Source organism: Lonchura striata, chromosome 1, assembly GCF_046129695.1.
Source record: "Lonchura striata isolate bLonStr1 chromosome 1, bLonStr1.mat, whole genome shotgun sequence".
Classification (NCBI taxonomy): Eukaryota; Metazoa; Chordata; class Aves; order Passeriformes; family Estrildidae; genus Lonchura; species Lonchura striata.
This window is the reverse complement of record NC_134603.1, coordinates 148,460,963-148,473,995: the sequence shown is the minus strand read 5'-3', so window position 1 is coordinate 148,473,995 and position 13,033 is coordinate 148,460,963. Positions and strand designations below refer to the sequence as shown.

The window sequence follows — 13,033 nt, the reverse complement described above, 5'->3', positions numbered from 1 at the left end:
GCTTCAGTGGTCATTACATTCCAAGGATATAAAGCATGTGTGAAAAGGAAAGCAGAGAGCATTCTGTACTTACTTATATGTGTATTTATATCAAATATATATATGCATAATGTATTTTATAGGTATTCTGCATGTATGCTTCCATGTCTAAACGTGTATTATACACAATGTATAATTTTTTTGCATGTGTTATACTTAAAACCCTGGAGAAAAAACTTGTCCCAGCAGAGGTGGCCCTGCCAGAGTCTCTCCTCCTTCTAGCAGGGCTGTAAGGTCTCTGTAAGAGCAGCAAGACCAAATGCTGGCAGTTGCCTTCCTGCAGGACTGCACACTGAGCACTGCCTGCCAGCAGAGGCTGCTGGGGAAGTATCACCTGGCTGGGACACATTCTGCTTTGTCTGCACAGAGTAAGTGTTCAATAACTACACAAAATACAGCCCATTGAGGTTTCTTCCTGTTGAGTATTAGTCTGGCAGCCCACCACGTCTAACTCCTGTGAGAAATGGTCCCTGATCTTTCCAATAATGGAGATGCCACTTAAAATGTCCCAAATTCTTCCATACAACAGGTTTGGGAGAGTTGCTACTTAATGAGAAGAAAAGGGTTTTGGATTGGTAAAAATACAATATGCTGGAAAGCCAAGCAGCTACAGTTGCAACACTAATCCTTGCTCCCAGCAGACCAGTGGAAAACACGGTGAGATTTGCTTTAGATGCATTTAACAAAAACCCGGATGTTTGATTTTTTTAGCTGTGTAGCAGAAAATTTCAATTCCTCCTTTAAACAGCACGATCCACTCGCAGCTATTATGGCAGCTTCGATTTTTGCTTTCTTTTCAGCTGGACAGCGATGTTTGAAACTTTCTCTGTTTTCTGTATCAAAATTAACAGGGCAGTGAAGTCTGGTTTTTAGCTTTGGCCGGAGTGTTACGCTGATAAATCACACGTAAGTCCTTTTGGCAGGGTTTTAACACCACACCTGAACGAGCCAAGTATCTGCAGGGCTTTTTTTTCCGCTTGACATTTTTCCATTGTCCTGCACGCCGGGGATGAGGGGCTGATGTCAGTGATGCTCCCAAGGTGCAGAGCAGCCGGGCTGCCCTGCCTGCTGCTAGCGAAGGTGTGCAACCCAATCCCGTGCTCAGAGCACATCTGGGATCGTTTCATTCCCATTGTTCTGCGGCTGAACTTTTGCACATGAAAAGCCACAGCCCGGCAGCAGCAGCTGGTGCACGACAGTGATTTCAGCTGAAGAAATATGTGAGTGGCAGCTCTGATGCTCCAATTTTTGTTGCACTGATGGTAATTGCAGTTTAGTGCCCAGCTACATCCCGTGTGTGTGAGTCAATATGAGATTTTTTCCTGCAGTTGATAAAGCAACTTTGTTTTCAGGAGATAATTTGATCCTAGGGTCACTTTTAAAAGGCTGAGTGTACGTTTTACCCAAGACTTTTTGTGTTGTACTGATTTTAGGGATTGTAGGTAGAGATACGACTCTTTTACTATATGACACTTTTTGTGATTTCATCTCCTGGAGGAACTTTCCTTCACCCTCTAGTAAAGCATAGTTTAGTATGAGGCTTGCAGACATGGGTAAGAAAGCTGCCTGTATGAAACAGCTGTGCTATCCCCAAATTCTGGTTTGACCTCCAGCCTTGCTTTAAAGCTAATTACAGTAGCCTTCCTCTCATTTAGATGCATGCACAATTCCAAACTGGATACCACATGGTTTCCCTAATAACACTTTAAGGAAATGAATGAGCATCTATCAAGGATAAGCTTAGGAAGAGCCAACTGGCACCAAAAATTCCTTAAAACTTGTGTCATAGGACAAAACTGTTAACACACCAAAAACAGCTAACTTGGTGTGAATTGAGTGGAATTCATTTCAAAGTGACTTAAAAGTGACTGAGTAATATAACCAGAATGAGAGGTACAGAGCAAAATTAAAAGAGAGACCATTTTTGAATTGTTCCTTAATAGTCTTTTATCAGTTACAGTGAAATGGTTGTTTCATTTTCGTAAGTGAAAGATTTCCAAGCATTACACATTTTTCATTAAAAACTCCATTATGGACCTTTTATGCTTCAGATGATAAGAGTACCTTCAAATCTCTCCTGGGTGCACAGGCCCTCATGGCTCTAGTGTGGAATATTGTTGGAGGCATTGAAGTTACTGGAGAGCAGCCATTGGTTGTCAAGGGGCAGAACAATATGCTTTTCTAATATAGAGACAATAATCCAAGATATGCTTGGTGTCACCTTCAGGAAAAATAAGTCACCTTGATTGCATTTTTTAGGCTTGCATCTTCAAAAAATTATCATTCTTCCTCAGGCAAAGCCTTAGATTCTGAGTGGAATTTTTTTTTCCTTACTCTGTAGTTCAGAACACCCTTAAAATATTGGCTAGATGGTATTTACTTTCCAAATTTCCCTACCTAAATGGTTTGAAACTGTGTGTTGGTCCCTTGGGGATATTTATTATGCCAGGGATTATGCAGGTACTGTGTGTCAGGGATGAGGAAGTGCTGCAGAAAGGCAGGGACAGCACCTGAGAATCCTGAACTGTTCCTGTGATGATAAAAGCTGTGCAGGGAGGCTCTAGGGAGCTCTTCACCAGCACTTCAGAGCTTGAGCAGAAGGCAATAGATCAACTCAAAAGCTGTTGTGAGTTTTGAATCAGTTCAATTCTCTTATCTCTGGTCTGAAATCAGTGTGTGAATCAGATCTGCAGAGACTCTAAACCCATCATGCTTCTGGGCTGCCTGGTTCTTGGGAAGCCTCACACTGAGTTTGTGAGTTTAAGGAGCCTTCAGACTGCTAAGAACTGGAGAAGCAAACCTTTATTCCTGGCCAGGTTTCTGACACCCTCACTGAAGCTGTTTCACACTTTCCCTGAAGTGGCCTCCTCCAGGGAGGAGCCAGAGCTACCCAGGGCTGATGTGGGGCTGTCAGAGGCGCAGGTTTTGCAGAAGAGCAAATGACTTTTCAACATTGTCCCATTTTCATCTGCTACCAAAATCTACCCTCAAATCTAACCTGGAGATGTAATAATCAGTCCTGGAGATCAAGATTTGGAGGAATAAAGAAATGGGGGGGGGGGTTCTGTCTAAATGTATATTATATACAATGTATAATTGTATATAATTAGGTATCTTACCATCTGTAGCTGATGAAAGAGATTTCTTCCTCCCACCCCAAACCCAGAGGAGCCCATGAGGTTTTGGGTTACTGCAGGAATGGCACATTTCAGAGGCACAGACAGGGCATCTCACCTCTGCTCAAACCTCCACCATGGGCTTTCCATCACTTGAAACCTTTGTTACACTGAGTGGAATCTGAGCACAGGCTGAAGAGTGAAAATGTGGATAGAATTTGCAGGTTTCATTACAGCAAACCACACACTTAGATAGCTGTTATTCCATCTCCTCCACTGTCATTTATTGAGGTTTCTGAGACACACAAATAGGCAAAACAAGATGTCAAGACCAGCCATTTCCTGAGCTGGAGGCTCAAGAAAGGTGAAGTAGCCTGCACACATTGTCTAAGCAAGTTACCTGCAGAATAGAGCTGAGTGCCTGATGCTCTGAGCAGGAGATCACTGCCTCCCATCACCCAAACCTGCTTCTCCCAGCACCCCCAGCTCACCCTCACAATATCATGTGAAATGCTATTAAACAGCTTTAAAACCCTCAGGTTGTGGTGAACGAGGCCCTTCAGAAAAGGCAGGGAGGAATGAAGGGAGGGAAGAGATCCCTGAAGGAGGGTGAGAGCCACAGCAGGAGCTGGGAGGGGAGAAGAAGGCAGCACAGACAGCAGGAACCACTGGCTGATGCTGCTGAAGTGTCATCTTAATTATCCCTGGCAAAAGAACAGTGATTAACATCGATGACTGTGGACAACCTTTATGTAATTACTCATTAACATTTCTAAAATTGCACCTAGCTGCTACAGCAATACATGCTTTATAGATCTATCATTTTGAAGTCCAGAAAGAATCATTAGATGGTCTAGGCAGGCCCCAGCACTCTGCCAGCCACTATTACACTGCAGAAATTAGCAGTGGCTAATTTCCGAGCTGGAGGTGGCTCGGCAGCTTCTGCTTGGCTTCCACGTCTTTTCCAGAAAGGCCATCCAGGGATACCAAAGCAATGGACAATCTGCCCCATCCCTTGAGGTGTTCTAAATTGAGAGCACTCCCCTGCCCCAGCCTAACATCAAAATCCACGCTGGCTGCTCTTTTTATTATTATTATTTATGGAAATGGTACCCACAGCCAAGCAGGGCTGGATGAGGACAGGAATCCTCCGTCCCCATCTCCTCTGTGCGGGAAGAGAGGAGACAGCTGAATCAGGAACTTCTGCATTGTGCATCCATACTCCCTCTTCAGACAGGAGTCCCACCTGCCAAAAGGTGCCACTGGCCAAGAACATTAACACAAGTCCTATGAATAATAATTTAAAATAGTGGATTAATTAGAGGAAATTGTGGTCTGCTTGCAAATATCCTGCAGGTAGTAAAATGGAGCTAAGCCTTGCAGCTACAAAATCCATTGCAAGGCACTGCCTCTGCTGAGTTTTACTAGAGGAAAATTGTGTTGCTCTTTACTCATTTTAGAGACCAGTGCCAGTTAGACTAACTCAGCAAAATGTGTTGTTTTGTTTTGTTTTGTTTTTCCAAAAGGAAGCGGAAAGCCAAATTTTATAGTAGCTGGTGATCAGAGAAAAATCACTCTCATTTCCTACATGTTGCAGGTGATCCCATTTCCATACAGGCACTTCCATTTCCACCTAGGACTTAGTTAAAGTTCTTCTGTCCTCAGAGTAGGGAGAAGACAGTAAATACCTCCTGAATCCACTGCCCTTGTAGAGAATTGTTTGAAAGAGGCATTACACAACCCTCAAGGCAAGAAAAATGAAGCAAAAAAGTCCCAGAGAAGACAAAACTACCTCTTCTTAATGTGGAACAACCTCAATCCACTGTTGCTGTGATTCTGGTTGCATGAGCATTGGTGAAAAATAAAAAATCTGTGTCAGAGTTGCTGAGTAATTCTCAGAGTATGTGCAGTTGGTCTTTAACTCTGGCCAGACCAGACCTGACCATTTTTGGGGGGCAGAAAGATTGTAATTTGGTCACTACACAGCACCCAGGGGAGACCAAGAAGCTTGGGAGCTTCATCTCTTCTGCTATTTGTCCTGTGCGTTGTTCCTGGGATTCAAATAGCCGACCAAGAAGCTCCATACACCCATAGGAATTAACAAATTATCTTCCTGCTTTCACAGCTGAAGCACCCACAGCGCTCGAGGGGAAATCTGAGAAAGGAAGAAGGGCATCTACGATCAAATTCACAGTCCTGGTGCCTCTCTGGTGTCACCTGGAAGGACTTGGTGCAGCTCCCCGGCAGAGGAATCGGAGCTGCGGCAGGAACCAGGCGGGAAGGAGCCGCGGGAGCACGGGCACAGTGTCAGCCCTCCCCGCAGGCACCGAGGGAACGAGTGTGAGAGGAAGAAATCACTGAGAAACAGAACATTCATGTCTTCGTTTTGGATGGACGTAACAGTATGGGCTCCCGAAATAATCAATAGTCTTTCTGCTAGCGGAGTATTTCACTCGCAGCAGTTTCACGGAGAGTTTGAGGGAGATTATATATTTATGGTTTCCCATTTGAAAGACTTTTAGCAGGTTTACCTCGAACATATGGATCCTGTTTTGGTTCTTTTGTTTTAGCACTTAATGCTTGTGAAATTGCCAGTTAATGACATCCATGCCTAAACCGTGTTGCTTTTTAAAGTAAAATGTCTACCAAAGGTCCGTGTTCATACTTACCACTTCTCAAGTACAGCAATGAAAATTTTAAGAGGTCTGTTACCTACTGCGTCTGGGGAGGGAACCGACCGAATAATGAAATTACAAACAGGAGTTTAGATTAAAGCCCTGCCTGTGCTGGGGCTTGAGGCAACGCAACCCCAACACCCGGGGGCTGGTGTTGGGGTGCAGGGAGGTCGGTGTGGGGGAGGCAGGCTGGGAGCGGCTCCCGGGGCAGGGTGAGGGTGCCGGGGGACGAGGCCGGACGCGGGGACACCCCGGAGTCGGTGCGGGGGGAGCCTGCAGCGGGCTCAGCCAGAGAGAGAGTCCGCTCCGCCCCGGCCGCGGGCTGGGCTGGACACCGGGGCCCCTCCGGTACCTCCCGGCCGAGCCCCCCCGGCCGGGGCGCTCCGGGAGCGGGCGCGGAGCCTCCCCGGGCCGGGCGCTCCGGGGCGCGGAGCGTGGCGCACACGGTACCGGCTCCGCTAATCGCCCCGAGCCTTTGATTGCCCTGCACGTGGGGACGAGCTCCGCACTTCAAAAGAGCGTGGGAAATCCTGATTAAAAGGCTTTTCTCCCCCGTTGGGACCGACACCTTCTTTGAAGCCCTTCCAAGCGACAATGCAAACGCACCCAGGGCCAAAGGACCGTATCTATATTTTAAGTGACTTTAATTTCTCTTCCCCCCTCTTTCTCTCCCTCTCCTTTCCTTTCAGTTTTGGAAACACCTGGTAAGTTGTAAAATGATTTACGAAGTGAAAGTGTTAAATGAGGCCACCAGCTGTAAGACTTACAGAGCTTTATGAGTTTTATTAGGTGCCCTATTATGGAAAATAAACTTTAATCCGTCCATAAAAACAGAATCTGAAAAACATATTTGCCCTTTCAGTCTGGAACACTGAAGGTATTCTTGTGAGACGCTGGGCTTTAAAGAGATTAATTTTATTGAGACAGACACAATACACCGGTAGGACTTTGATACCGAGTCGGTGAATAGCTGCCTGTACCCGCAAGGCTGGTTTCCGTGGGGCTGAGACAAGTTTGGACACATACCTCCTGGACATACAGGATATTTCTGGCTTGGTGGGGCACGTCTGCCAGCTTAATTAATGGGTGTTTAATTGGAAATTAATGACTGAGGGAGGATCTTTATTGTTTGGTGGGGTGCGATCTCAGGTAGCATTATTATTATTATTATTATTATTATTATTATTATTATTATTATTATTATTATTATTATTATTATTATTGTTGTTGTTGTTGTTGTTGTTGTTGTTGTTTTTATTGGTGTTGTTATAAAAACTATACGCTATATTTAATTTATTGATTTTTTTTGAAATAGTAAGGTGTCGTCCAGAGTGATACGGTTCAGACGTTTTAAGATCTAAGCAAGAGGTAAATCCTGCTGACAGTAACTCGGACGTGTTGCCGGGATTAGGGCGGAGGAGCCACCGCGGCCCTACGCGGGTTTTGCGCGCTCCTGCCCGGCCGTTCACCCACGAAGATGCAGCCTCAACCAGCGGCATAGAAAACCACAGAGATACTAATGCCTTTATTTTTCTATCGCCTTGAAGTCTCCACAGCCTGTGACCAAAAGAAAATCGTTTAGAAATTTAAATCAGAGGCTCAGATGCCATCATTTCCGTGCAAGGGGTTAAGTATCGGTCAAGCCCGTACCGAGATTATCCCGGTCAAGTTTTTTGACATATGGGATCTGTTCAGATTTTTGGTATATGGTGATTTTTGCCGTGTCGGCACGGGATGTGCGGACCCGTGAGCTGGTAATAACCCGCGTTGTGCCGGGATGCCACCTCCAGCCGAGCCACCTGAAGCTCTCCGCGAGGGATAACACTTTTCCTTGGTCAATCTCATCCCATAATCTCATGGATCCGCCAGCCCGTGCTCCACTGGGCGGACTTTCACAGCTGTTAAGAGGGGCCACGCTGCGGCCTCACATGACAGGTTAACGCGATTTTGTAGGAAATGTCTTTATTTAAATTATTATTGTTTTATTTTTAAAGTGCACGGAAGTGGGAAAGCCCTGTGTTTCAGGGCTCCTCATTCTCATCCTCCGGGGCTAGGAGGGGGTGCAGTGCCCCACGAGCAGCGGGATGCGGGACCCGGGTCCTTCCGCCCCCCTGCGCGGCCCTACGCGGGAGCGCAGCGGAGCCGCCCCGTCATTCATTCACGGGAATGAATTGCCAGACGTGGCCCTGAGCTGGTGGGGATGAGCCAGTGATTATATTTAAATTCTCTCTAATTGATTTGGGGAAGAGCCGCGGTGACAGGGATTAATTGATCTGCAAATTTATTGGCGAGATAAATCGCGCAGTTATCGCAAACCCCGCGCTCCGCCGCCGCGGGGAGGGGAGCCGGGGGCCCCGTTCTCGGTCCCTGGGAGGGCTTTGCTCCTTCGGAAATCGAGTCGCCCCTGGAAAGCAGCGCTGCTCCCTCCTTTCCTCGGCCCCATCCCCTCGGGAGGGGATGCCGCCGCCAATCCCCGAGCTCCCAAAAGCATCGCACGGCCCGAGCGCCGCCGCCTCCCCGAAAGCCGCCTGGGATCCTCAGCGCTGCTGCCGGGGGCAGCTCGCCCCTGTAACTGAAGCGCTCCTCTCGGAAATATCCTCTCAATATAGTCATATTTCACGGCAGTTGTGGCACTGGACTAAATCCGGATTAGGAAGCGGTTCCTGACTCCCTCCCGAGCGCTTTAGCACCTCCCAAAGCACCGGGATGCCCCGGCCCGGGGGCGGCGAGCAACCCTCCCCTCACACAGTGCTCGTACACCTCCAGTAAAAAACTCCGTTTATTTTTCCCCCATCGCACGGGTGGGAGGACCTAGGGAATAATTTAGCATGCATAAGTAGAGGTAATTTTTTTTATAAATACAATATACAAAAATAAAGACAGTACTGAGATTTCCAGCAGTTTTAACGTTAATGTCATCATAAACAGATTTCCCGATATATAGTAAGAACAAAACATTTCCAATACTCAGCGAAAGGAACGCGCTTCCAGGGGGCAGGGATGGGGGGGGTGGGGGAGCTCAAGTTTTGTCTGGTTTTTCAGTCAATAATAACACTGTATTCACGATAAATCCTCTTCCCCGCTCGGCATGCGGAGGATCCTCTTCTCCATCCCTCTCCAAGCAGGGAGAAATCACAACGAGGGGGGAGCGGGAGCGGTGCCAACCAGGAGCGGCGGGACACCCCCGCGGCGGGGCGGCTGGAGCAGCTGGACGCGCGGGGGCTCACTGGGGCTGCGCCGGGGCTCCGTGCCGGCCCCGGGGCTGCGTGTCCTCCTCGTCCGCCTCGGAACAGTCGGAGGAGTGGTACGGGCAGCATCTCCCGGCCGCCGCCGCCTCTTCTTCCTCCTCCTCCTCTTCCTCGTCTTCAGGTTCGCTGTCGGGCAGCTCCCGCATCCTCCTGCCGGCGCTCTTCTCGGGGGCGGGCAGCAGCAGGTCCTCATCCCCCTTGTCCTCGCCGCCGCCCCCCTTCGGCTTCTCGGCCTCCTGCGCCGCCTGCTCCTTCGCCTTCTTGCTCCGCTTCCACTTCATGCGCCGGTTCTGGAACCAGATCTTCACCTGGGGGAGACGGGACACAAACACATCCCCTCACCCACCGCCCGCCAGGGCGGCCACGCCCGCCCAGCCCCCGCGGGGCTCACACTCACCTGTGTCTCGGTCAGCATGAGCGACGTGGCCACCTCGAAGCGCTTGGGCCGGGAGAGGTACTTGTTGAGCTTGAACTGGTGCTCCAGCTCCAGCAGCTGCTGGCTGGTGAAGGCCGTGCGGGGTCGGCGGCACTTTCCCAGGAGGTTGGACTGCGCCTGGGCTGGGGAAGGAGAAGGGGGAGCGCGGAGGTGAGCGCGGAGGTGAGCGCGGAGCCGCCCTGCCGCGGCCGCGCAGCCCCCGGGAGGGCGCTGGAAGCAGGAACGGCTCTGCGGGAGAGACTGGAGCAAGGCTGGACCATTATCCGCCGGGGCGCGGATCGCCTCCGGGCCCTCCGACTCCGGGGTTTCTCGGCTTCCGCCGTGTCAGGGGATCGCCCACAGGGACCAAAAAAAAAAAAATAAAATGGAATTAAATTAAATCTTTTAAATAAAGGAAAATATGTCTCTTGATTTCCCAAGAGCCTAACAAACGCGAGACAATAAACCGAAGCCAGGGATCGCGGCGAAGGGGCACGGGGCTCTCCGGGGAGCGGCAATTTGCTCCATTTAATGTTTTAGTTAAACCTGCCGCACTCCCTGCCCGCCCATATCCGTTTAATTAGCGGGATTGCCGGCCGGAACCAGGACCGGGACCGAGACTGGGGCTCGCTCCTCGCCCTGAAAGCACCGGCTGCCCCTCGGAGCGTACATCATCCGCGAGGACTGGAAAACTGTATTGGAATCGGAGGGGGAAAGGCGTGTTTTCCGCATTCAAAAATAATCAAAACTAAGGATTTATTAGAGAGAGGGGAAAAAGAACAAACCAAAAAATATTCAGCCACAAGAAAGCGGGAACTAATCCTCTTTGAAGGCCCCGATAACCCTGGGCATGCGACCTGGCAGCACTGCTGCCCATTTCTCAAATTATTTAGATACTTTGGCTTATTAGGTTTAGAAAAATAAAAGAAATTTCGGAAAGGGCGGCTTCTGCTCTCCGGCCACGGTTAGTGACAGCTCGCTAAAGCGGCGGAAAGAATAGGACAGTGTCTGCTCCCGGGCGCAGCACCGGGAGATTTTCTCACCGCCGTGCGATTTTCCGAGACTCGTTCTGCTTGGTTATTTATTCCCCTCTGCCCCTTGTTTGAGAGGCAGGACTCTAACAGCTTTCCTAATTATTTTTTCTTCTTGAATGTTCCAGTCTAAACAATCCCAATCCGAGAGAAAACAATGGACTTTTTTGTCTGCGAATGTGTGTGCCGAGTAGGAGAAGGGGGGAAAAAAATCGCAATTCTTTTCCTGGCATGATTTTCGTAAAACTACACCTCCGGTATTGTTAAACCGGCCATTCCCACCGAGAGCTCACACCTCCGAAAATGATCTTTTGCTTAAACCAGATGCACGCAAGTTCCACATCGCCGCGAGGCCTAGAGCTCTGCTTTGCTGGGACTCCGGGGTTGCCTGGCTCCATCCAGCACTTCCAGCCTTTCCTGGGCCCAAACCTAAACCCTTCCGACTGTACCTCCTTCCCATTCGTTATCTCCAGGGAACGCAGAACCCCAAGGTTTAGGCCGATCCCAGATTCTCCCTACATCCCTTCGCCTAGGAGGCTTGACATCGTTATTATATGTCTATTTCCGATAAAGGAGAAATAAAATTAAGAACGGCGAGTGAGTGATGCGACCTGCCACCTCGCTTTTGGGGGGTTACATTGAGACTGGGGTTTTAGGGACACCATAAGGACCCCTGCCCTGGCCCCTGACCAACTCCCACCTCCCCTCCCCGGCGGCTTCTACCCTCCAGGAAGGGCATTTGCAGAGGCAGGGAGCAATTTGTCACCTTCCCGTTTAACCTGCCGTGAGAGGCCAGGCTCTCCGGGGCTCGTCAAGGGCAGGGAATGGCGATGGGACCGCGCACCCCCGTTTCCCATTTCCACTTCTTTCTTCTAACATAAATTTTGCAAAAAATAAAAGCGTCTCTTCCAGTTTAAGTCTGCACCTTGTTTAGGCGGGGCAGGAGGGGGCTTCTACCCCCTCGGAAGGAGGCAGCTCCCGGCAGGCGGGTGCAGCGGCACAGGCGATGGAGGGGGCGCGGCTGCGGTGCGGAGGGAGGCAAATAAATACTCACAGTTGAAGTCGGGCATCTTGGGCAGGATCATGCCCGCGGTGGAGGCCCGCAGCCACTGGTCCAGCTGGAAGGTGCCGGCGCTGAGCTTGATGGGGTCGGCGGCGGGGTGCGAGGGGTGCGCTCCCTGCACCTGCGAGTAGGGGTAGGAGAGCGCCGGGTGCTGCCCGCCCAGCGCCGAGTACCCGTACACCGGGTGCCCGTAGAGAGCCGCCTGCGCCGGCATGCCCGGCCCGCCGGGCGCCGCGGGGTGCAGTCCCAGGGCCATGCCGGCCGCCGAGGCGTGGTGGTGCGGGTGCGAGCCTGCGCCCGCCCCGGGCAGGAAGCCGGGCTTGGGGACCAGCGCGCAGTGGGCGGCCAGGAGGCGCGGCGGAGAGGGGCTGTCGGTACGCAGGCAGTCGGCGGGGCCGCCGGAGGGGTGCTCGGAGGAGGATGAAGAGGACGAGGAAGAGGAGGACGAGGACGGAGGGCTGCCGCTCCCGCTGCTGCTACTACCGCTGCCGCCCAGCGAGGTGACCAGGGCCAGCGGCGCGCTCTGCCCCGCCGCCGCCTTGGGGGGGTCGACAGCCAGCAGCGCGTCGATGCGGAAATTTTTGGATTTTTCCATGGGAGCGCCGGCGGGAGGCGGTGGGCACCGCGCGGCTGCCCCGGGCCGGCCGCGTCTCCCGGCGGCGGCGGCGGCAGTGCGGCCGCGCTCCGCGGCGCGCCCCTTCAAGGGCCGCAGGCGGCGCCCATTGGCCCCGCGCCGCTGCGGCCTCGCTCGCCATTGGCTGAGCTGCACACCCGTCACCGCCGAGAGCCCGCCCCCTCCGCGCGCCCCGCGCCCCGCGGGCGGCGGGGACAGAGCGGGACAGCCCGGGACACACATGGGGACACACATGGGGACACACATGGGGACACACATGGGGACACACATGGGGACAGAGCGGGACACACATGGGGACACACATGGGGACACACATGGGGACAGAGCGGGACAGCCCGGGACACACATGGGGACAGAGTGGGATACACATGGGGACAGCCCGGGACACACATGGGGACAGCCCGGGATACACATGGGGACAGAGCGGGACACACATGGGGACAGCCCGGGACACACATGGGGACAGAGCGGGACACACATGGGGACAGAGCGGGACACAGATGGGGACAGCCCGGGATACACATGGGGACAGAGCGGGACACACATGGGGACACACATGGGGACACACATGGGGACAGAGCGGGACAGCCCGGGACACACATGGGGACAGAGCGGGACACACATGGGGACACACATGGGGACACACATGGGGACAGAGCGGGACAGCCCGGGACACACATGGGGACAGAGCGGGACACACATGGGGACAGCCCGGGACACACATGGGGACAGAGCGGGACAGCCCGGGACACACATGGGGACAGAGCGGGACACACATGGGGACACACATGGGGACACACATGGGGACAGCC

General features: G+C 51.8%; 1 protein-coding gene across 1 annotated transcript; it reads right to left on the bottom strand.

Annotated features, from left to right (window-relative positions):
- Positions 1-9,053: 9,053 nt before the first annotated feature.
- On the bottom strand, positions 9,054-12,342 carry MNX1 (motor neuron and pancreas homeobox 1). The gene is made up of 3 exons (XM_021526572.2): positions 11,579-12,342; positions 9,476-9,636; positions 9,054-9,386 (listed from the first exon to the last, which is right to left on the bottom strand). The coding sequence occupies exons 1-3, from the start codon at positions 12,180-12,182 to the stop codon at positions 9,054-9,056; spliced, it is 1,098 nt and encodes a 365-aa protein (XP_021382247.1). The 5' UTR covers positions 12,183-12,342.
- Positions 12,343-13,033: the final 691 nt, after the last annotated feature.